General features: G+C 40.8%; 1 protein-coding gene and 1 pseudogene across 8 annotated transcripts; one reads left to right on the top strand and one right to left on the bottom strand.

Annotated features, from left to right (window-relative positions):
- Window positions 1–4,468: 4,468 nt before the first annotated feature.
- Window positions 4,469–8,196, top strand: LOC143891379 (pentatricopeptide repeat-containing protein ELI1, chloroplastic pseudogene; annotated as a pseudogene). The gene is made up of 3 exons (XR_013255301.1): window positions 4,469–5,224; window positions 5,306–5,442; window positions 7,456–8,196. The product of XR_013255301.1 is annotated as a pentatricopeptide repeat-containing protein ELI1, chloroplastic pseudogene (transcript).
- Window positions 8,197–10,454: 2,258 nt separating this feature from the next.
- Window positions 10,455–21,964, bottom strand: LOC143889977 (uncharacterized). Of its 7 annotated transcripts, XM_077394419.1 has the most exons (11): window positions 21,704–21,964; window positions 18,717–18,864; window positions 18,330–18,401; window positions 16,750–16,821; window positions 15,180–15,251; window positions 14,941–15,084; window positions 14,715–14,795; window positions 13,400–13,471; window positions 13,201–13,272; window positions 10,850–10,921; window positions 10,455–10,766 (listed from the first exon to the last, which is right to left on the bottom strand). In XM_077394419.1, the coding sequence occupies exons 1-11, from the start codon at window positions 21,786–21,788 to the stop codon at window positions 10,676–10,678; spliced, it is 981 nt and encodes a 326-aa protein (XP_077250534.1). In that variant the 5' UTR covers window positions 21,789–21,964; the 3' UTR covers window positions 10,455–10,675. The 7 variants fall into 7 exon arrangements, with proteins under 7 accessions (XP_077250534.1, XP_077250532.1, XP_077250530.1 ...); XM_077394417.1 differs by lacking the exon at window positions 10,850–10,921 and having other exon boundaries at window positions 13,396–13,471; XM_077394415.1 differs by lacking the exon at window positions 10,850–10,921.
- Window positions 21,965–22,614: the final 650 nt, after the last annotated feature.

Here is a 22,614-nt window from a genome sequence, read left to right as displayed (position 1 = left end):
GCCAGGCGCCAAAAAGACTCTAAGTGTTTGCAGACTTAGCTCTTATTCTAAGTGTTTGCGGACTTAGAGAACAGCAGTGGAGCACTCCGGCGCATCCAATTTGGTGTGGAGACCAGTTCCGACCACATGGACCCGCCCTAGTGAAGACCACCTCAAAAGACCTGCCCGGCCTAGGCGTCTACATCCGAAGCCGGCCAGGATATGGCGCAACCGCTAAACGCCAAAACACCTGTCCGGCCTAGCCGTCTACAGCCTTAGCCGGACAGGATGCGGCGCAAACGCCAGGCGCCAAAAAGACTCTAAGTGTTTGCAGACTTAGCTCTTATTCTAAGTGTTTGCAAACTCGGAAACAGAAGAGGATCAGTCCGGCTAATGACATCCGGTTAACCACTCCGGCTCGGCAGAGAAATGAGGAAGAAGCACAGACAACTTACGCACAAAAACAAGACAGCCGTACAGACAGTTAGACAAAATTGAATTTGTATTCGTATTACAAAAGTGCTCTTTTTCGCCGAGCTGGCTTACAAAGATTGAGCCTCTCGGGCCATTACAAAAAATCTACAAAAATAAGAACTGGAGGCGTGCCCGGTCACTCAGGCCTCCCCGTCGGCTGCCTCGTCAGCGACCACCTCTGCAGTAAGGGCTGCATCCTGGCCGGCCTCGGCGGTTGGAGGGGTGACCTCGGAAGCCAGAGCGACTTCCTGTTCTGCCTCGTTGGGTTGGGAGGAGCCCACTTCACCTTCTTCCTCCTCGTCCTCTTCATCCTCTGGAGGTGCGTACGGGACTTCCAGTCCGTCCAGAGAGATGTCGGGGTAAGCCTTCTTAACCTGCTCAGAGCAGAGGAGGAACCCCGCCTTATAGGCTTGGAGGCCCAGGTTGAAGAACTGTGTGTCCTTCCTCTCTTCGGCCTCCCGTACTGCCACTTTTACGGCCGCCTCGATAGCCGTCTTTTCCCTCTGGTCGGCTCTCTCCCTCGCAGTTAGGAGATCCTGGACGGCTTGGTTCTTGACCCTTTGCACCTCGTCCTTGAGGCTGTTGCACTCGGCCTCTTTGACCTGGACGATTTCACTAAGCCCGTCCTTGTCCCTCTGGAGCTCGCCCTTCTCAGACTGTATCTGTGTGAGCGTCTCAGAGAAGAGATAACTCTTCTTTGCCATATCTCTGGAATATACTTGGAGCTGATAGAGGGCGGAGGCGATCGCCTCTGCGCAGGTCTCCGGTGCCTCTTTCTCGACTTCTCGTCGGTCATTCGGGAGGACGCCCTGGAACATCAGTTCTGTGGACACCCGGCTATCACCCAGGCCGGTGTCCGTTTTCTGCACGGCCCAGTTCGGACGAAAAACATTATCCGCTCTCGCCGCCGTGGCGGCGGGTATACCCAGAACTGGCCCGCCGTGCCGAGGCTCTACCGCCCGTGCAGACCCTGAGCTCTGCCCGGTCAGGCTTGGCCGGCTCGGCTTTACTGCGAGCTTGTGAGTCGTCCGGCTACTTTTGAGGGGATTAGCCAGTGCGACCATCGCCGGGGTTGACTCCGGCACCTTCCTTTTCTTGCCCTTAGGTTGGGGCTGCTCATGCGTTGGGGACGATTGGGAGCTCTGCCTTATTCTGTCCATCATGGACATCTGCTTCACCATTTCTGAACGTGAAAACAGAACAGAGTTAGAATTATAAAAAAAGAAAGGAAAAGAAAGGAACGGTTCAAAACATAATAGCTGGCCTAAGAACATTTACGTACGTGCCGGCGTCGCACGGCTGACACCGAGCTCCACCAGGGCGGCCTCCTCGGAGAATTCCGAGCAGTTTGTTTGACCGCGCTTCAGCTCTTCTTTGATCAGAACAAAGGTCATGTAGTCGTAGCCTTTGAGGACCGGCTTTCGACTAAGACTCTTGGTGTCCGGCGTTCTCCATTCCAACAAGAACGGCCAGTGGGAGCTCTGCTCGGTGTCCCAAGCATAGAAAAACCTGTTCTTCCATGTGTGAATGGAAGTAGGTATGCCGGTGATCATTTTCACCTCGGGCCGTTGGCTGATGTAGATCCAACCGCCGTCTTTATGCCTCTTCAGATGTGCACACATTCTGAAGACGGGCAGGGTAGGATTCCTACGGACCCGAACTACCAACAGGTGCAGGAAACCGACCAGCGTCCTCCAAGAGTTCGGCACGACCTGTGTGACCGCCAGCCCGTAATAATTCAGCACCTCAACAAAAAATGGATGCAGGGGAAGTCTGAGCCCGGCCCGTAAGGCTTCTTCGTAAAGGCATAGATCTGCACTATCGTTGCTGGCCCGGTCCCCTTCAACGGCCGCCTTCAAAAGGTACTGGTCAGGAATACAGTATTTCCCCCGGATGACCTGCAGTTTGCTCGGGCCTAGATGATTCACCTCGTACAGAGCCCCAACGTTGTACTGCGGGTTGGCCTCCATCCGTGCCTCTGCTATTACCTCTACGGGTGCGCACGGCAAACGAGGAACTTCAATATGTTCTTCGTCGTCGCTGGTTTCTACCCGGTGCGGTCCGTCCCCACGGACCGGGATTGTGTCTAAGTCCACAATCTCTTCCTCTCCGCTCTCCTCGTCTACTACAATTGTCACCTCCTCGTCCTCAACACCAGCCTCTACAGGAGAGGCCGGCCCCGTCCTCTCCGACGCCCCGGACCCACTACTACTACTGGTCGAACCGGACTCCTTTGAGCCGGAGTCCGACTCGGAACTAGTGCTAGACATAAAAAAGGAACAAAAGAAAAGCTAAAAGAAATTATCGAACTGAGGTGCTGACTGAAGATCTCCGGGCTCACTGATCCGAGGCGGGCAGAAAATCGACTAGCCGAGCAGCAGAGAAGGAGAGGAGAATGTAAAAAGTGAAAAATGAAGAGTAAAAACTCTGGTATATATAGGCTTGCAAGAGCGGGAAAAATCCCGCCCTTTTCCCACCAGCCGGAGTGCGCCACGTCACCTACCGCATTAAATGCGCCGCTCGCATTAAATGCGCCGCTCCGCATTAAATGCAAGGTACAAGTTCCAAAGCGCTAAGTGATGACGCCCAGAAACGCCTTAGCCGGAGCCGTACAGGATATGGCGCAATCACAACGCGACAAAATACCTGCCCGACTTTGCCGCCCAGAAGGCTTAGCCGGACAGGATATGACGCGTTCGCTGGAAGACAACATATCTGTCCGGCTTGGCCGTCCAACGCCGAAACCGGAGCCGTACAGGATATGGCGCAATCACAACGCGACAAAATACCTGCCCGGCTTTGCCGCCCAGAAGGCTTAGCCGGACAGGATATGACGCGTTCGCTGGAAGACAACATATCTGTCCGACCTGGCCGTCCAACGCCGAAACCGGAGCCGTGCAGGATATGGCGCAATCACGACACGACAAAACAACAGCCCGACTTTGCCACCCAGAAGGCTTAGCCGGACCGGCTATGATGCGTCCGCTAGGCGGCAAGGAGGCTGTCCGGCCCAGCCCCCCGTCCAGGAGATCTGCCCGGTAACGACGCCCAGAGAGTTTCACCGGGCAGACTTCTGGTTCGAATTTTGATCAGACCAGATTGCACAGGGGCTCCTGCCCGGCCGTGCTCCTTCAGGTCAAAACACAAGACCGGACCAGGCCGCCCAGAGGCCCCTGGCCACTACAGTTCTTCTGGCCGCCAGATGAGGCCGGCCTCAGATGCCCAGAGGCCTCAAGGCCGGCCAGATGCTGTTTTAACCCTCTTTTTGCTTCCCCTGGCCGCTGTCGCGACTCGTAGAACCAGGGGGCAACTGATGGGGTCAGGACTCAGCACTGATGGGATCCGGACTCAGCACTGATGGGTCCGAACTCAGCATCCAATTGGCTGCTGGCACGTGGCCCTCACAAGGACCGTTGGAAGGCCAACACCTGTCCCTACTAGGTGTGACACCTGTACCAATCAGGGATTTCCACCTGCCCTCCTTAGGTATGAGACCTGGCCCATACAGAGGCCACCACCTGTCCTAGACAGGTGGCTCAGAATCACTATAAATAGCCTTCACTTGTGCCAAGGTGAGGGATCTGAAAATCAAAACTCTAAGCTTTTGCTCTGACATTGCTCTGCACTCCTGCTCATACTGACTTGAGTGTCGAAGCGCCCGTCCGGAGTACCACTCCGGGTTGGTCCTCTGACCCTTTTCTTTCTTTTCTGTGCCCTTGTGCAGCGCAGGACTCCACCAGCCCTTCAGCCGTGACTTGTTAGATCAGCCCATCCAGCCCTACCATAACCTGTTACCAATTTTAGACCTAACAGATTTGGCGCCATCCGTGGGACCCGAAACAAAAAGCTGTTCGGAACCTCACTTAAGCAATGGTAGGAAAACACGGAAAGCATAAGCCAACCTCGCGGACGACCCGGGCTACAGCCCCCCGCGAAGGGAGAAGCGAGCGACTGGCCTCGCAGATAGAGGTCGGGGCACCAGGGGAGCGCAGTCCGACTCGATCGGACCGTTCTCGGAAATGAGGGAGGTTGGAATTAACCCCGATGACGTCACCTTCATTGCCAGTTTTACTGCTTGTAGTCATTCGGGCATGGTGGACAAAGGGTTGCAGGAATTTAACGGAATGAAGACTGTATGGCATTGAACCCAAGGGAGAGCATTATGGGTGCGTGGTTGACCTCCTTGGTCGAGCTGGGCTCTTTAAAGAGGCAAAAGAAATCATCCAAAAGATACCCAGTTCAATCAGCCCATCGGAGGAAGCTATTTTGTGGAGGGCGTTACTAAGCGCTTGCTGGAATCACGGAGAAACTCAATTGGTAAAGATTGCATCCGAGCGCCTCTTCCAGTTAGGACGTCACAGTGGAGTCTATGTTTTACTCTCCAATATCTGTGCGGCTGATGGAAACTATGATGCTGCCAGAAAGATGCGAAAATTGATGAAGGACAGCGGGGTGCCAAAAACACCGGGTTGCTGCTCGATTGAGATTAGAGGATCTGTTCATGAGTTTGTTGCAGGCGAGAAAACACACTCTCAGTTGGAAGAGATACGCATGTTATTGGAGAACATGAATGAGCAGTTCGAGTCTGCAGGGCACCAACCAGCTTCATCCTATGTTAGAGGGGAGCAGTACGATTAAGCATGAAATGTTGAATTTCGTGATCACTGCCCATTTGAGAAGCTTTCAGAGCATAAAATTTGAAGTACGGGTTGTTAGAACTAAGACGCTGAACCATGGTTTTGGAATTTGCAACACCTTGAGTGTTTTGAAGGTATGTTCGAGCATACAGGGATGGATTTTGAGTGTTATACTTTCATTGAGGATTTTCATTTCATTGTTTCTTCCTTGACAGATATATACTTGGGGAACGAGGCTTTGCTCAACTATAAAATTTATAAATATCAGTGCCTCAAAGGATACTATGGTTTTATGGCCAAATATGGTGGTGGGATTTACTTTCTTCCAATTGCTAGCCATGTGCCTGGTCTGGTATGTTGATTACTTCTTTATAAAAAATTTGTATTCTCTTGTAGGAAATTCTGATTTGTGCATTTGTTAAATATTCATGAAATCATGATATTAGTAGAGTTGTGAGATAAATTTACAGTTTACTAGATTTGGCCATATTGAACAATTTCAACATGAGATTATTCTTGTGCTTTTGTACCTTCATGTCATGTACCTTCATGTCATGCTTAAGAAGTATGATTTGGATTTTAAGGCGTTTCATAAAACATATTGGTGCAGTTGTGCTGAATCAGTTTTAAACATTATTATTATTATTATTGATCTATAGCCTAATTGTTACCCCCCTCTGCTCTTTAGCTCATTTTGCCTCTCGTACTCTGTGGGCTACTCTTCTCAGTCTAGAGCTTTCACCCCCTTCTTTCCCAACTTTTCAGGATTTATTCTAAATTTTGAGATATTGTCATTTCCCTAGAATTTGGGGTAGAAAATGATTTTTGATCTATATCCTAATCGTCCCACCCCACCCTGCTCTTTAGCTCGTTTTGCCTGTCCTACTCTGCGGGGGCAACTCTTCTCAGTCTAGAGCTTTCACCCCCTTTGATACTGGAGCATCCCCTAGTGTAGTTTTCCATTGTTTGTTTTTGTGTTGCTTTCCTATATAGTAGGGTGGTTTAGTCATGAGACTAGTTTTATGAATTCTTTTATGTCATTTCAATTTACTAGGGATAGTTTGGTTATTTTGTGGCTACACATGTACTTTTTGGTCATTTTCTTTCACTTAAGGGTGGTTAAGTCATTTTTCTTATAAGTGGTCAATCGAAGGGATTTTCCCGTCCAGTTGTAACAGTTTTTGTTTGATTTGGATTTGTGATTGTAGAGCTTCCTTCTTGAGAGGGATTTGAGAGAGTTTTCTCTTATCTTCTATCCCTTGTTTTCTCTTGAGATTAGGAAATTGGAGATTAGTGTTCTAATTTTTCACCCTTGTCTTTCATATTTTGATTTTGTCTTCTTGAATGCAAGAATCCACCATCGATTTCCTTACTTGATCGAGTTCTTGCGTCCCTGCACACGTAGCAAGATCAAGATCTACCATTTTCATCCAAAATATCAAGAAAATGAAGATAATTAATCAGTTTTTTTCAAATCTGGTTCGTATCCCTGCACATCTGAAAATTGTAATTCAAAGCTCGACGAAAGCGCTTTTGTGGCCACTTGCTCCCTTCTTTCCCGACTTTTCAATATTTCTTCTAATTTTTGAGATATTGTCATTTCCCTAGAATTCAGGGTAGAAAATGATATACATTGCCATTAAAATTGAAATATCATATGACAAGTATCTGATGTAAAGATTACTATTAATTTTGATCTACAGCTTAATCGTCACCTCCCTATGCTCTTTTGCCCAATTTGCCCCTTCTTTAGAGCAGGGCAACTCTTCTCTGTCTATACCAATCACCCCCTTCTTTCCCCTTTTTTTCAGTATTTGTTCTAATTATTGAGATGTCTTTTCCTAGAATTGGGTGAAATTTTGAAAAGCACTAGAAATTGCATTGCTATTAATGTTGAAAGTGTCCTATGCAGCTGATGTGAGTCAAATGAATTTTTGAAATGGGTGCATGCATTTGTTTTTTTGGTATGCTTAGTATTTTTTTCCTCGGCTCTTGTGGAGTAGATTGAGCAGAAGTATCAAGTTTGTCTTTCCCATGTGTGGTGCAGAGCATGGGTACTGTATAATAATGAGAAGTCCAAGTAGACTTGTATGCTCGTGAGACGTTAATATAAGTGCACTCTGCCATCAGGAGATTCAGAACAAACTATTTCTCCAATTAGCACAAATCTTCGACTTAAGGCGCAGCTCCTACTTTAAATCTTACAAATGCACACATCTCAAGTCTTAAAATTTAGCATTTTTTTTTTTTTTACTTTTTTTTGCTATTATGAATTCTACTTCTGGTGCTAGTAATTACTGCTCAGTGAGTCCATGGACATTCTCTATCTGTGCATCTAAATCTGGGTTTTATTTTTGTGTATCAGATGGACTTAGCCAACATTTGACTCAGGCAAATGGTAATAAAATATTTGGATGTCCTTGGTATCTAAAGCTCTGTTGGTATTCCACTAAGTGCCAAGGAATCGCATCAAGCTTCATATGCTGTATAATATAAGCAGATTCTTTTATCATTGGAGCATGGTGGAGTCTTAAATTGCAGCTTAAGAGTGCATGGACAAACTGATCATTAAATTATTTATATATAGTAATTGCTAATCAGTCAATTGCTTCAATGCAACCTTTTGTATTCGCCATTCTTGGATTGGTGATGTTTCACACTCAAGGAGGGCAGATGCTCTTGGTAGGCATATTGTGGAGTTTCTTTTTGCCATGGGCATGCATTGAGGTCAGAGTTTCTGTGGATAAAGGCAAAATACGTTTATCACTAGGTGGGAAGATGGGCGTCTGACTCACATCAGTCAAATGGATACTTTTGATAAATGAGAAATATCTACTAAGTGAAGAGCATGAACAAAGGAAAAAGTTCAGCTACACAAGAAATGACTCGATAAACTTATACCTGCTATGCCTATAAGCAGTTCTGTAATTGTAGTATTTTTCTTCTTTTTTTCACATGTCCTTTGTAGTCTGAATGGGTTTGCGGACTCGCCCACTAGGAGTTTAGTAGGGAATTCTTGTATGTGGGGAAATCTTTACCCACTTTGCAATCTTCCTTTTCTTCATTTGTTTATAATATTTTTATTTATCAGCTCAGAAAAGAAAAAGCGATTATGCTTGGGGATTGTTTATCATTTGAGGGGGGTTGTTTATCATTTGACCCATTTTAAAGTGATTATGCGGGGGGATTAGAGTTCATTTCTGTGACAGTAAGATGGATAATTTACTAACATCCAAAGAATAGGATCATTTTGATCAATTATTATCGATGCCTTTGGAGTTTGATGTTTACCAAGAAATCTCTTTATAGTTTTATTTTACTCGCTGTGCAGATATGTATACAAACGGAAATGCTATTCTTTCTATATTGAGTTAATTGTAGCTTGTATTTGATCATTTCAAAGAACTAACTGAACTAACCTAAAACAGGAAGTTGAAAGTTATATGTTGAGAGGGATCAGTCTCTAACCCTCCAATACATTGAACAAGGAGTCTATAGAGTGCTGAAGTACAGTGGGACTACTGTTGCAGAACTGTTAGGAGATGTTGTGTTGGATCGACAAATGGAAGGTATCAACAAGTTCTACAGGAAGGTAATCAAGTTTCTGACGTTCTACAAGGAGGTAATCACCGTTCTACATGGTGGTAATCAAGTTTATGACGCCCTTGTCTAGTGATTAATGTTATATTTTGTTCAGTTGGGTGTCTCAAATTCAACCCGGTTGGTTCCGAAAAATGTGTGCGACCCATAAGTGGCCCGGCCACCTCATATGAATCTCATATGAAAATATGCTAAAAAGTGAGCCTGTTGTTCTCCTGCAGAAGTCAGCTGCAAAATCGCTTTCCGTGAAATTGCCTAAGCAAATCCCATTCACTGATCCCAAGGGAAATGATATATTTGCCCCCATTTTCTTCCCAGGGCCATCCTTCTGTAGTATAAAAATAGTAATCATAAATACACTAAAGCAGGGTGGATTGGGGAAGAAAATGGGGCTAATATATCACTTGCCTTCTTTTGTTGGGGCCCAACATAGATAAGCCGTGCCCAAAAAATCATCTCAATAGGATAATCCTAACCCTGTCATCTGTACAGGTTTCTATAATGTGCCGTCCCCTCTACAGATCGTAGGGTTAAGATCATCCTATGCAGATGATTTTCTCGAGGGCTTGGCCTATTTATGTTGGGGCCCAACAAATGAATGGTTTGGATCATCAAATAATATAATCTTCTAAAAATAAGTGCTCCCTCTACAATAGAATAATACTTTCAAAATTAATCTAACTAGCATATAAGTAAATTTACAATTATAAGTTAATTAATAACTAGAGAAAGCAATGCCCATCTGCCTCCATTTCAAGATTGTACTAATTATTAGGGGTGTAAATGGATATTCGGAAATTCGATTACCGTCCGCATCCGAATCCGTTTAAAGCGAATATTATCCGAATCCGTTTCAAGCGGATATTATCCGAATTCGTTTATGAGATATCCGGCTCTTAGCAGATTCGAATCTAGTAAATGGTATATCCGATCCGTTTAACATCCGAATCCGAGAAGTAAATTCTTTTTATTTATTATTAATAATATCATTAATATTTATTTTTAGTAATGACACACTATCTTTTGTTTCTATAAGAAAAGTGAATATTCTTTTTAGAAAAAAAAATAATAATAAAATAGCCCAAACCCATTCCATCAAAATAACCCAAACCCATTCCATCATATACAAAAAAAAAAAGAAAAACCCAAAGACCACTACCAACACTATCATACATCCCCATCGCCTCTCTCTCTCTCTCTCTCTCTCTCTCTCTCTCTATTTTAAAAGGAAGAAGAGGATCTCATATATTTTAGGGTTTGAGAGTTAATTTTGTGAAGAGAATGTAGAGGTCTAGTTTTAGGGTTTGGAAAATTCATTCGAGTAAGTAGGAGAAAAAAGATAAAGTGCTGCAGTAAAATGTTTGAATTTACCTGATAAACGGATACGGATAATATCCGAATTCGAACAATATCCGACAGATACGAATTCGGTAATAGATATTATATATCCGTCGAATCCGAATCCGAATCCGAATTCGGATGGTGTATATTGTAATCGAATTCGGATATAGTCATATCCGCTCCGAATTCAATCCGTTTACACCCCTACTAATTATATCCAGTTGGATAGAGAATTTTGACATTTTTTTGCTCTTGACATAACCTCAACTCTTTAGAGTTTAGGCTGATACTAGCAAGCATCCGTTTAGGCAAATTTTTCGCAATAGTGAATGAAGCCTAAAATGATGAAGGTTGCCAATATCAAAACAAGGGCATGTGAAGCAATTTTATATACTTCATGCTTGAGGCTGGGAAAAACATTACTCACCGGTAACATATCTTCATTTAAATTGAAAAGTTACAATGCTACCTTGGACTAGTTCTTGTCCAATCATGAGTTTAAAACACTGTTAATTCCCAAATCCTCTTAGTTTTTGCAACCCAAAAGAATGCGTAGAAAGAACCATTTCATTTGGAAGTGTCATTTCATAAGTGGTACAGTATAAATATAATACCTAAACTGATAAAGAATAAAACAATGTGCACTAAAATAAGAACTCAGAGTCAGAGAGTTCAAGCACGTTGTGGACACCCTTAGGGTTTACACCTTGCTTGAATTGGTTGCCTTCAATATACCTGCATCAGCGTGAAGAGTTCTGTAAGTTTTCTTCGAGAATTTCAATCGTGTTTAAGTCTTTCAAATGATTTAAGGAACTCACATTTTTTTCAAGAAAGGATGTTTATAGAAGGCATCTGGAATCCTTCGTGTAAATAGGTTGTGATCCAAATAAGTTGAAATTGCATGATGAAGACGTAAGTGCATGGAATAACAATGATTGGCCACTCACTAATGTGTCATGAGTATATAGATATACAAAACCATACATATTTTACATGGAAAATGTTACGGTCCTAGGTGAGGGCCTGCCTAGGTATGGGACTAGGTGAGACCCAACCTTGTGTGGGACAGGTTTAAAGGATTTGGCCGAACAAGTTCCATCAGTCCTAGGGCTTTCTGGTGTATTGGTTTTTTTTTTTTTTTTTTTTTGAATGGCCTTTTTGGTGTATTGGTTCGGTACCTAACACTTGGTATCATAGCAGCCACCACCTCATGGGTTCGAGTCACGGAAAGGGCGACCTGTGGAGAGGACTACCTAGAAAGGGCTACCTAGTAAAAAAACGCCAGAGTGAAAATCGCCACATATTGGGCCGCGAAGATGTTAGATGAGGAAGCGTGGCAGAATGGTTAGTCCTAAGTAGTGGCCTCCCTAGGTATGGGACTAGGTGGTACTCAGCCTGGTATGGGAAATGTTTAAAAAGGCTTAGCCTCGCACGTTCCATCAGTCCAAGTGCTTTTGACGTATTGGTTAGGTACCTAACAAAAAATTATCAAAAGTCACTAAAGTGTTCAGAACTCGTCAAATCAACTCGGTTTCGCCCAGGCTTCGAGTATGGAGTTGTCTGGCTTTAATTTTATAAATAAATCAGCTGAATGATTTTCTATATAATTGGCAAGTTTTGCAATGGCTGGACCAAGTTGAATTCAGAAATTGCAAGCCATGCATATATAAAAAAATGCAAGCCATGCATATATACAAAAATGCATTTGCATACAAATACATGCCACATCTTCAAACATTGGCATGTCCTTTATAGTTCCCAGCTTAAGTTGCATAAAACTCTATAAAAAAGAAGGAAACGCAAAAGAATATGAATTACAATAGGGGCAGAGAATGCCCCACAAACAAAGAATCCGTGACTCCTTTAGGGTGAGAGTCTGCAACCACAAAGATTGCCCTACAAACAAAAAATCCGTGACTCTTGAGAGAGTCCAGAGCCTCATTAGCACTAAGAAGTGTATGACAAAATGAAAAGGCACTAAAGTTGAAAATCTCTACTATTTCATAAATGATCCCTGCTAATCTCTAAGGACCAGAAGCAATCTTCATGCACACGTATTGGAGATTTGAGTAGAGCTCAAAATTTGGAAGAAATACATATGCACATTAGCACATACAAGCCAACCTACAGAATTGCATGCATAAGTACACATGGATAGACACAACCCACCACCCCCAACCATCAACACAGAAACACAGGCTGAGAGAACTTAAACAAATATTTTCTCTGTTGGTCTCTTCCTAAAAAAAGAATGACATTTCTAAATTTATATTCTGAGTTTTTGTATGGTGTTCGGGTGTAGCTGCATTTAATCAAGGTGCTCTCTTGATATTTGATCTAACAACTGTCGCTGGATCAAATATCAAGGGGAGCATCCATTATGCCATCTACAGTCCGACACCATATCATTTCTCATGTTCTCTTTTGTTTATCTTTTCTTGAAAATGAAGTCACCCCAAGGACACCTTCAACATCCAGGGTCATAGACCAACCACCTATCCATTCTCAAGCACCTCTAGCAGAAATTTAGAACTCACAATCAATCCTTCACCAATCTCCCCACGTACCAGAAAGCCTCTTCGCCATAACCATAGAACCTCACAATTCTTTTTTAAAAATTCTTCAACTCAGTTAACAATGCTTTCATCTCAACTTCATTTGAATCTTCAACGTCAATGGTCAACTTGACAATGATTCGGTGCGTGATAAAAATCTAGATGCGAGAATAAAGCCCATAACCTCGTCTTTAAAGTCAAAACACTTGTCATATTCTTAACAATATAATATATACACATATATGCATACAACACACACACATATACATGCAAAATATGTATTTTAATATAAAAACATCTCCAATTTATATCTAAGCCAAGAGTTACTTGGTCAAGTTGATTCTTATTTTAATATAAGAACCCCTCCAATTTCTATTGAGTCAACATCGATTCAGCCATTCAGGAGTTAGTCGGTCAAGTTGACTCGACAACACCCATTTTTTGGTTAAGTTTCTGACCTGTGAATGAACACAGTTGACAACTAACAAGTAATCATGAGAAGCACATGGATAAAAATCCATGGTTGTTCCATTCAACATCAGGGGCAAAACCAAAATAAGAAAGCGAAGATCCTACTTCAGAAATTAAATTCAAGAGTAGATAATAAAACTCACAGGTAAGTCAATTTAGAAATATGGACAAGCCCTGAAGGTATCGTCCCAGACAACTTGTTGTAGGACAGGTACCTACAACCGAAACATCAAGAAACTTAAGAGAATCCACTATTGCAAGAAGCCCAAGAGAAGGATTTCAGGCAGAAAGCAGTAGAGGAAAACGCTTAAGCAATTATTCATTTGACATCAAAATACTTGCAAGATTTCTAGATTTGTCAAGTTTGCAAGCTGTGCTGGTATCCCTCCAGTTAAGTAGTTGTTATTTAGGTACCTAGATATCAAAAATGAAGGATGAATCATCTGGAAGTTCTTAAAGTATGTAAGGGGGTTGCTTTGCAATATTAAACATTTGCAAATATTACAATTACAAGTATTTGCTTCTTCAAAGAAGGAAACTAAGGAAATCTTTGCAGGAGGTCAACAGGTAAAATAAATAGAAGAGTACTTCCAGGTGTTTGGTGTTTAAATGGAAAAAATGTCAAAACAAACTTAATTAGATGACATCAAATAACTGTTTTGAATGATATCAAAATCAAGACAGAAAAATGACGACCAAAAATCATACAATTGGAATTAAGAGATGTGGATGTGCCTTTGGTGTTTAAATGGAAAACATGTCTCACAAACTTAATTAGATGACACACTGTTTTGAATGATATCAAAATCTAGAGAAAAAAATGAAGACAAAAAAATCATACAATTGGACATTAAGAGATGTGGATGTACCTGAATAACTTGGACATGAACACATTTATCTGTATCTCGGTGTCAGAGAATGTAAGGTGTCGAACTCAAACACAACCTAATCAATCTCGATATGACACGAATATAGACAGTTAATTTGTAAATATGAAGGATATATTATTCAGACATAATCAGTTCATAACATATAAAATGCATTTGGATAAATATATGTACATTGTATTAAACTAGTTATGGATAAATAGTAACAAAAAACTAAACTTACACATGGACATGATGTGACGAGTGGGAAACAAGGGGATCTAGAAAACCCAACATGCTGGCACGTATGTGAAAGTACATAGTGATAACCAGGTGATATCTTCAGATTTTGGTCCATAAAGGCATAATATAGGTATAGCAAAATGTATTTAGAAAACTACAAACATAATAGAACTAGGGTGATGATATTTTCACCCCCCACTGCAGTACATAGAAAACTACAAACATAATAGAACTAGGGTGATGATATTTTCACCCCCCCCCCCCCCCCCTGCAGTACGCATTTGCTCCCTTATAACGTGAACAGTGGGCAACTTTAATGCTTTTTGACGTCAAATCACGTTAAAAGGGGGGTGAATGCGTACTGCAGGGCGGGGGGTGAAAATATCATCGCCCTAGAACTATACAACTGGCATACAAATAAGTATGCCATGTATTGGGCACAAGCAATTGAAATGAAAAATGTTTGGAATGAGTGTCCTTGTTAACATATATCTATGTGTAACAAATAGAACACTTCCACTCACATGCCAATATTGACATGAACTTACAGGTTGCGCAGTGAAGGAAAGCTGCCCTCAACACGGATGAGCTCCCTTATAGTTCCCACTAAATGGTTGTTACTAACATCCCTGAGAATAGAAGGCTGCAGATTAGCAAATTGCAAATCTATAAAAGGCCTAAGATATACAAGTTTACAATAGTGAGAAAAAGATCAATTATAAGATACAAAAATCATGCTGATATATGGAATCCAGCTCAGAGAAGACAAAGTACAAGTGCCGCAGGTTTGGGAGATTACCCAATTCAGCAGGAATTTTGCCAGTAAAGCGGTTCTCGTGAAGATAGAGATAACGAAGCTCTGGGAGATTTGCAAGCTCCTTAGGAATTTCCCATTTAAAATTATTGAAGCTCAGGTACCTGGAAAATGTTCCAGTTAATATCCCTTGAAGATACTTAAGTTAAAGGATTACATCAATTAGGTAATTTATGTGAAAAAGGTCTGAAATACTCACAGATTAGTCAGCCTCTTCAGTTCTCCAATTTCAGGAGGAATGACATCTTGTAGCTTATTCCACCTCAAATTTCTCTAAAGCACAGGATAACAACAGAATTATAACTGGTTAGGAAACAAATTTCTTTTGCATCGATCTTCTATTGGTAACATGAAACAATTTCTGCACAACGGGAAATTAAATCAAAACATGAAGAATTATTTGCTCAAGGATGCAAACCAGGATATCGATCCCTAGTGTACCAATGATTTAGCCAATAAGAAGATCTTGCATGAAGGCAGCCCATGCCCCCATTGTCTTCTTTTTGGCCTTCCATTAATCGATATCTTTTAAAAAAACAAATCAAGATTTAACAGGAGTGTAAGTACAGAAGGGACCAAAATTGTCAAATATGAGAAAGATACAGTCAAGAGTTATGACGTTCCCCAGGTTTTTAGCATTTTCTTGCTTCAAAGGACTCACTTGCTATGTTAAAGTATATGCGTACGACATAGGTACATATGGGCATGGATTTACACTTCAAATTGAGTAGTCCATCATTGTTCTGACATCTATTTTAGATTGTTTGGGGTAACATGGCTTCTCTGGCCAGATGCCAGTGGCTCTTAACTGTCCAATGCAAACAAAGTTTGAGAACAACCCATAAACTATGATTAAGATAAGACAAATTCGATATTCGAGGAAGATCATCGTGCATGCGTCACACTTGCTATGTTACCTAAAACTTGTAATTATAATCAGTCGCGAAGCCTTCTTTACCACTTGTAATCCTTACCTAAGTTAATCCAAACCTACTATAACAATACTCGCTCTATACATTTCTTGTTTGATTCCAATGAGGCTTATTACATCCTTCATGTTCACTTTCAATGACGCTTTCTACACATTTCTTCTTTACTTTCTTTAGAGCTTTTCGGTTCTTGTATTTTCTCTTTTCTAAACCCCTCACTTCGTGCTTCTTCCGCGTTGCTTCTCGCACTCGCTTCCCACTGTTGCAACTATGGTCGACTAAAATATAATGATGCCTCTAACAGGGATGAGTACAATTTTTTTCCTATTTCAGAAAGAGTCAATGTTACAAATTGATATCAAATGAGAGCTTAATGTAATCATCCCAAGACTACTACACTTATAGTGGTTTCAATCTTGCATACTTTACATGTAGCGCGATGATTAGTATTGCCCAAAGTTGTGGGCCCACCCCAAGCATTGCACTAGTCAATTATTCTAATCATCCAATCAATGGATTTTTGCCCATTTAATGTGGATCTCTATCCACTTTTACTTTTAAATGTACACAAATGATGATCCTTTTCAATTGGTGGAGTCAGATCAATGAGCACATTTCACGTGCATGGTGGGTTGGCCTTTGAGAGTAGAGACCACCAAGTCAATGCGAGAAAATATCTGTTTGGCTCGCACAATAAAGGATAACCAGAAACATAAAAAAGAACTGCATGTAATTCTCAGCCATTCAAAAAAAGAAAAGATGCATGTTATGCCCTAAGAACAAATTAAAAAAGAACACTTCACAAGTGAATAAAAGCCTATGGAAAAGGGTAGAAAGTACAATGTTCTAAGACGCTTCAGCCGGCCGATTTCAGTTGGGATTGGGCAAGTTAACTTGTTATTGTGAAGATCCCTGTCATTTAGGCGCAAGAAAATATATTAGGATTTCAGTTGGGATTGGGCCAGTTAACTTGTTATTGTGAAGATCCCTGTCATTTAGGCGCAAGAAAATATATTAGGCATCTGTTTGAAGAAAAGAACAATTTGATGGACTAAAACAACATTAAAATTTAAATTGCACTCATATAGTTAGATATAAACTAGTAAGATGATTTCTTTGTTGTACATGTAAACATGGAGGTTTGTCACAAAGAAATGCAGACCAATTGTTTTATTTTGCAGGCAAAAAAATTTCTAAGAGGACCAGCATTGCCAAGAGCTGAATGAATGCTTAATAGAAAGCAGCTTCTTACGTTGTTGAAAATGAGTCATCCTAATTACATAAATACACATAAAAACACAACCTTAGAAGCACAAAGCGGGTGCGGAGGCGGAGGCGGGAGCGGGGGCGAGGAAGCGTGGGGGTCTAGAAGAGTCCAAGTTTGGGAGCGCCATGGGAGCGTCTATGTAATATTTTCTTTATGTATCTTTCAAAATTCAAGTACATCAAAAAATAATAGTTTCTAACCATTTTCATATGTATTTTTCAAATTTTAAGTACATAAAAAAGCAGTAATTTTTAACCATCTTCATTTCCGTGCACTCATTCCTCGTGCCTTTTGAAGATGCACAAACATTTGTGCTTGCTCCAATGAAGTGCTTTAAAGAGTTGGAGGAGTTTGATGCAAGAAAGTAGGTGATGGTGGGACTTATGGAGTAATAGAAGCCGGCTTGGAGTGTCATGGGAGAGGTTCCTGTCCCTTTGGGGTCACGCTCCCTGGAAGCTCCTTCCTAAGGAGCGTCGAATCGAGGTTCTGAGGTGGGAGCGGCACCCCGAGGGAAGATTCCTGCTTCTAAGTACACGACTATTACAAGCTGCTAGGGAAAAAAGTATTTGGAGCCCAATCCCTCTTGTATGGACTGATCTAAATACTACACATAAAGTCCCTATTCTCTACACCAAGGCAACTAGTTATATATCTCAATATTACAACCCACCAGGCAACTATCGTTATTTATAAAATAAACATCTATTTCCTACCCAGTACATCGAGGAAATAGGATTGCCTCAACATATATTGCTTTGTACAATTATGTACACTTGCATAAAGCAAAAAGTAAGATATTTGGCTGATAAATTGTAATGAAAGCCAAAATGCAATTAATAAATAGCATAGGGATTGCACATAAAATTAATGAAAGCCTCCAATTACCATGATAGCCAGCAAACATGCATAGCATTCATGCAAAGTATTGATAGATTGGTAATTGATTAGGTTAATAAAAAAGAAGGGTGCACTGTCCGTATTCATCTTTTTAATCAGTTTTTGAACTGTCCCAAAAAAATTATCGGAGTTTAAGTCCTATATTTTCAAATCTTCCATAGTAGGTTACTAAAAACATGAGTACATATGTTATACCATAGTAATGGGCTTAATTCATAGATACTATAGATAGAATTGGAAGACTGAGGGTTCTTACAGCCTTGTCAGATCCAGAAGATTGGTCACTGCAGTGGGAAAAGGCCCAACAATTGATACTGCATAAAGTTCCCTGCAAGTAAAGAATGATTGTAATAAGCACCCTACAACTCTCCCCTGGCAATCATCACAGATTTGAATCTCATTATATGCATCTTCAATGTTTAGAAAACGCACGTGACACCTTTGGTGAAGATGCTGATTAAATTGCAAAGAAGTATTTAATACGCAAAATAAAACTTTACAAGAAAGATCAGTCCTCCCGACCATAGCACATACTGATTGGAATGAATCTTTAAAATCACATTTCAAAAGATTGATAAAAAGACAGATGAAGGTAACATGAGATGCTATTTACTTATCCACCAAAAGAAAGATTTTAACTTACAGTTCTGTTACCACCCTATAATCTCCTTGACTGGAGCATGTCACACCAGACCATGGTGGTAGGTCACCGTCTCCACAAGGATCATCTCCAACCCATGCAAATACGACCCTCCATCCTAGAGATGCTTTTATTTCATTCAAGGCTTTAACTGCAACCCGAATAACATTCTTGAACTCATGACAAAGCTCTAAAATTTCATTTCATTTTCTTTACCAACATCAAATCCATTTATGCCTCTTTAATTCCATATTGAGTAAAGAAAAGAAAAGAAAAACACAAAAAAGAAAGCATTGCACATCACATAAAATTGATTAGTTGAAAAGACAATTGACAATTTCCACATTATACCAAGAAAATGACATCAAATCCAGATCTGTTCACTTTCATCACGACATGCAACAATTAATACAAAATGCAACACAATTATGCAGTTGCCACAGTTGCCATAGAAAATGCCCCATCGACATTAATGCAGCGGATAAGTGAAAAATAATGAAAACAAAGCATTGAATTCAAAAGTAATTATCATGACGAAATCAGTACACAGTATATTAAATTCTATAACCTATGATAGCCAGATCCAACGGGTGCACAACACTTCGTTCCATTGGATGCACTTGTGGAAATCTCATGTCCTGCCTAAGATGTAAAGTTTTTTGTTTGACAGTAGCACATCAAAAGATAAACACCGTCGATGTTTTAAAGAGAAAAAATGTGTCATATGGTGAATCGTTGTGTGTTGTACAAGGTAGCTAAAGAATCGTGCAAACATATTTTTCTTCATTGCTGGTTGGAGAGGAAGGTATGGAGGTTGATCTTGAGTGAATTGGCATTTGTTGGGTTTTTCCCATTTTTGTTCTCAGGCTTGTTGGAGGAGACGAGTGGAAGTGTCGACACTCATGGGAGAAAGGTTGTGTTTTAAAGCTTGTGATCCCATATGTGGTTGCTTGGGTCTTCTAAAATGAACAAACCTGAGCATTATTGAAGACAAAGAAAGGTTGGTTGCTCGGATCAAGCCACTTAAGAGTCTCGTGTTCACATACGCTATTGTGAGAGATAAATTTAGAGGCCATAATACTCAAGATATATATGTATGAAATGCGATGTGATAATCATGGATAGAAAGGGAAAGAAGAAGAAAGCTAAGTGGAGTCCTCCACCTCCTAATTCCCTTAGGCTTAACTTTGATATCTCCTCGTCGGAGAACTCGAGTCTGATGGGTCATGGGTGATTCAGAAGTAGTTTGGAATCATTTGGGGAATGTTGTGTTGTCCTTTTCCTGATTGATTAGATTAAAGAATTCTAAAGAAGTGGAAGTACTTGCTCCTTTTGACCTGTCTTAAGCTCTGCATCATCAATGTTGGTGGAAGTCTCCGTGTGGAGGAGCATTCGCAGAATGTTATTTCACGAATTAAGAGTTATTCTATGGATCCTAGGAGATAAGTGGGCATTATTGATGGGATTAGACAGATCTATATAGGAAATAATGTTTCTTTCAAATGAGATTGTGGATTCCCCGGTTAAAGGTGGAGACCAGAGATTTTGTCTATGTGGGGTAATCTCTGCCTCTTGTGCAATACTTTTCCTTTCTAGTCCTTTGCTCACAAAATTCTTCTACCAACAAAGATCTAAAACATAAGATAGTTCATGGTTTACTAGCTATACAAAACCCTTTTCTATCACAATTCCATCATTATTGATGTCAAATCATATTTGGCTTTCTTTTATTCACAAGAGGATTTTACTTACATACCAAATATAAGAACCCAAAATGCAAAGCTAGTCGGTGTTTCACCTCCCTTATTTGTTTAATACAATGCCTGAATTCACGTATAATTAGACCCAAAATCAAACCACATAGTAACTAAGAAAAAAACGGAACACTGTAGCGCTATGCAAAATGGTTTGGGTTCTGCAAAATAAAAGAATAGTATTCAACTATCTGATTGTCAAACTCCAAGCTTCTATACAATCGACCTAATCTTTAAGCATATAACGATCTATAGATACTAAAAAACATAGCCTCACAATTCAATAACTAACCCAAACGTTTAACAAAATATTAATTTTCAGATTCTAATCATCTGCCAACAAACTTCCTAAACTCAGTTGAAATGACATAAAAAAACCTACCTTAAGGACTATGAGAGATAATTTGGCAGCATAAACAGAAGAATTTAAGTCAATTGATAAGAAACCAAAACACAAATTAAAATTTCTTGCCACAGAACGAAGCCCTACGAGGCCCTAATTTCAAGAACTGTCTTCAACCATTAGTCCAATCAATTCGTATACTTCAAAAGGACACTGATTTTAAGCATATCAAAGATCAAACCACAAAAGGATGGCTGAGTTCAAGTTGATTCACTGGTTAGAAAACAAACAAGAAAAAAATTTACTAACTTCAAGTTTCAACCATACCAATTGATATAGCATAAAATGCTACAATTGAAGCATGTGATCAATCCACGGACAATAACATGGCAGAATTCAAGTCCATTGAACTAAATCACAAAACCCTAACCTAGAAAACTGACTGTTTAACTTTAACGTCAATCTAATAAATCACGATACCATAAAAGCAAGAATTTTAAGCACGTAAGAGACATGACTAGAATAAAATGAGCAATTTCAAGTCAATTAACAGGAAACCAAAACAGAAACTACATTTTCTCTCTGCATTACCCAAAATAATAATAAAAAAAAACTGTCTAATCGCAACCTAATCAGTTGAAATAACGCAAAATCCCTATTCCCAAGCACAGACGAGATCAATCGAGAGAAAAATGTCAGAATTCAACTCAATTCAGAAGCAATAAACCAAGCAACAAACTCAATTTTCTCAGACTGAAAAACACCTAATCTTTCAATCCAAAGTCAAAACGAAGTGAATTCACTTGCCACACTATGAAAACCTAAGATTTCAAACATCAAGTTTCGATTCCAACAGTAAAAAACTCTACAATTAGAAGCGATCGAGAGAGTACCGTCTCTCTTTAGGGTTTTGCAATGAGCAAAAGTGAGTAAGAGACTGAGGCAGCAGATAAAAGCAAATGCCGATTGAGACACCATGGAGATCCTAGATCTTTACGTACAGAGATTGATGGAAGAACAGATCTGAGATTTCATTTCTCGATCTGAAGGTCCGAAAACCCTAATTATCTCTCTCGTATCTGCAAAATCTCTGTTTAAACTTCTTCCTTTAGTACTCTCAGATCTTTTTCCCAGTTGTTTCCTGGGAAATGTTATCAGCACTACTGTATTTTGATGAGGGCACTCCTCACTTTATTAAAAGTACGGTATCACCATAGGATGATCCAAACCGTCCATTAAATGGGCCAATGCCTAAATAGGTTGGGCCCCCAAAATTATTTCCATAGGAGGGTTAGGATCAACACTCTAACATTCAGATCATAGGGTTAGGATCAACCTATGGAAATGATTTCTTGGGCACAATCTATTTAAGTTGTGGCCCATCTAATGGACGGTTTGGATCATTGTATGGTACGGGCCATACCTAGACCTGGCAAAAAGTGACCCGGACCCGCGGGTCCACCCGGCCCGCACGTAAATTTACGGGTCCGGGTCACCTGTTGGTGACCCGTTAGAAATTGACCCGCTGGTCCACCCGGCCCGTCAAAAGTGGGCCGGGTCGGGTGGACCCGCGGGTGCCCGCGGGTGCCCGTAAAAAAGTGCGTAAAAAAGTGCAAAAGACGGTTTTTTTACTTTTTTCCGTAATTTTCTCGGTAATTGTCATATTTTATATGTAATTTTTTTACTTTTGACCTTTTTACGGTAATTTTTCATTTCAAACTTAGAAATTCTGAGAATATTTCAAAAATCCGTAATGATTACTTCTCTTTATTCTTTTGTTGCTAGCAAGACCCGTACTTCACCC

The sequence above is a fragment of the Tasmannia lanceolata genome, unplaced genomic scaffold (genome assembly GCF_043159265.1).
Source record: "Tasmannia lanceolata isolate RefF3 unplaced genomic scaffold, GAP_Taslan_0.1 ptg000013l, whole genome shotgun sequence".
Lineage (NCBI taxonomy): Eukaryota > Viridiplantae > Streptophyta > Magnoliopsida > Canellales > Winteraceae > Tasmannia > Tasmannia lanceolata.
This window is presented reverse-complemented; position numbering and strand designations above follow the sequence as displayed.

Coding starts and splice junctions, on each gene's coding strand:
- LOC143889977 (XM_077394413.1), bottom strand. CDS start 21,788: ATGGTGTCTCAATCGGCATTTGCTTTTATCTGCTGCCTCAGTCTCTTA. Junction 18,402..18,716: donor TATAGGGTGGTAACAGAACT/GTAAGTTAAAAT, acceptor CTTTACTTGCAG/GGAACTTTATGCAGTATCAA. Junction 13,472..14,714: donor TTTCCTTCACTGCGCAACCT/GTAAGTTCATGT, acceptor TTTGATATCTAG/GTACCTAAATAACAACTACT.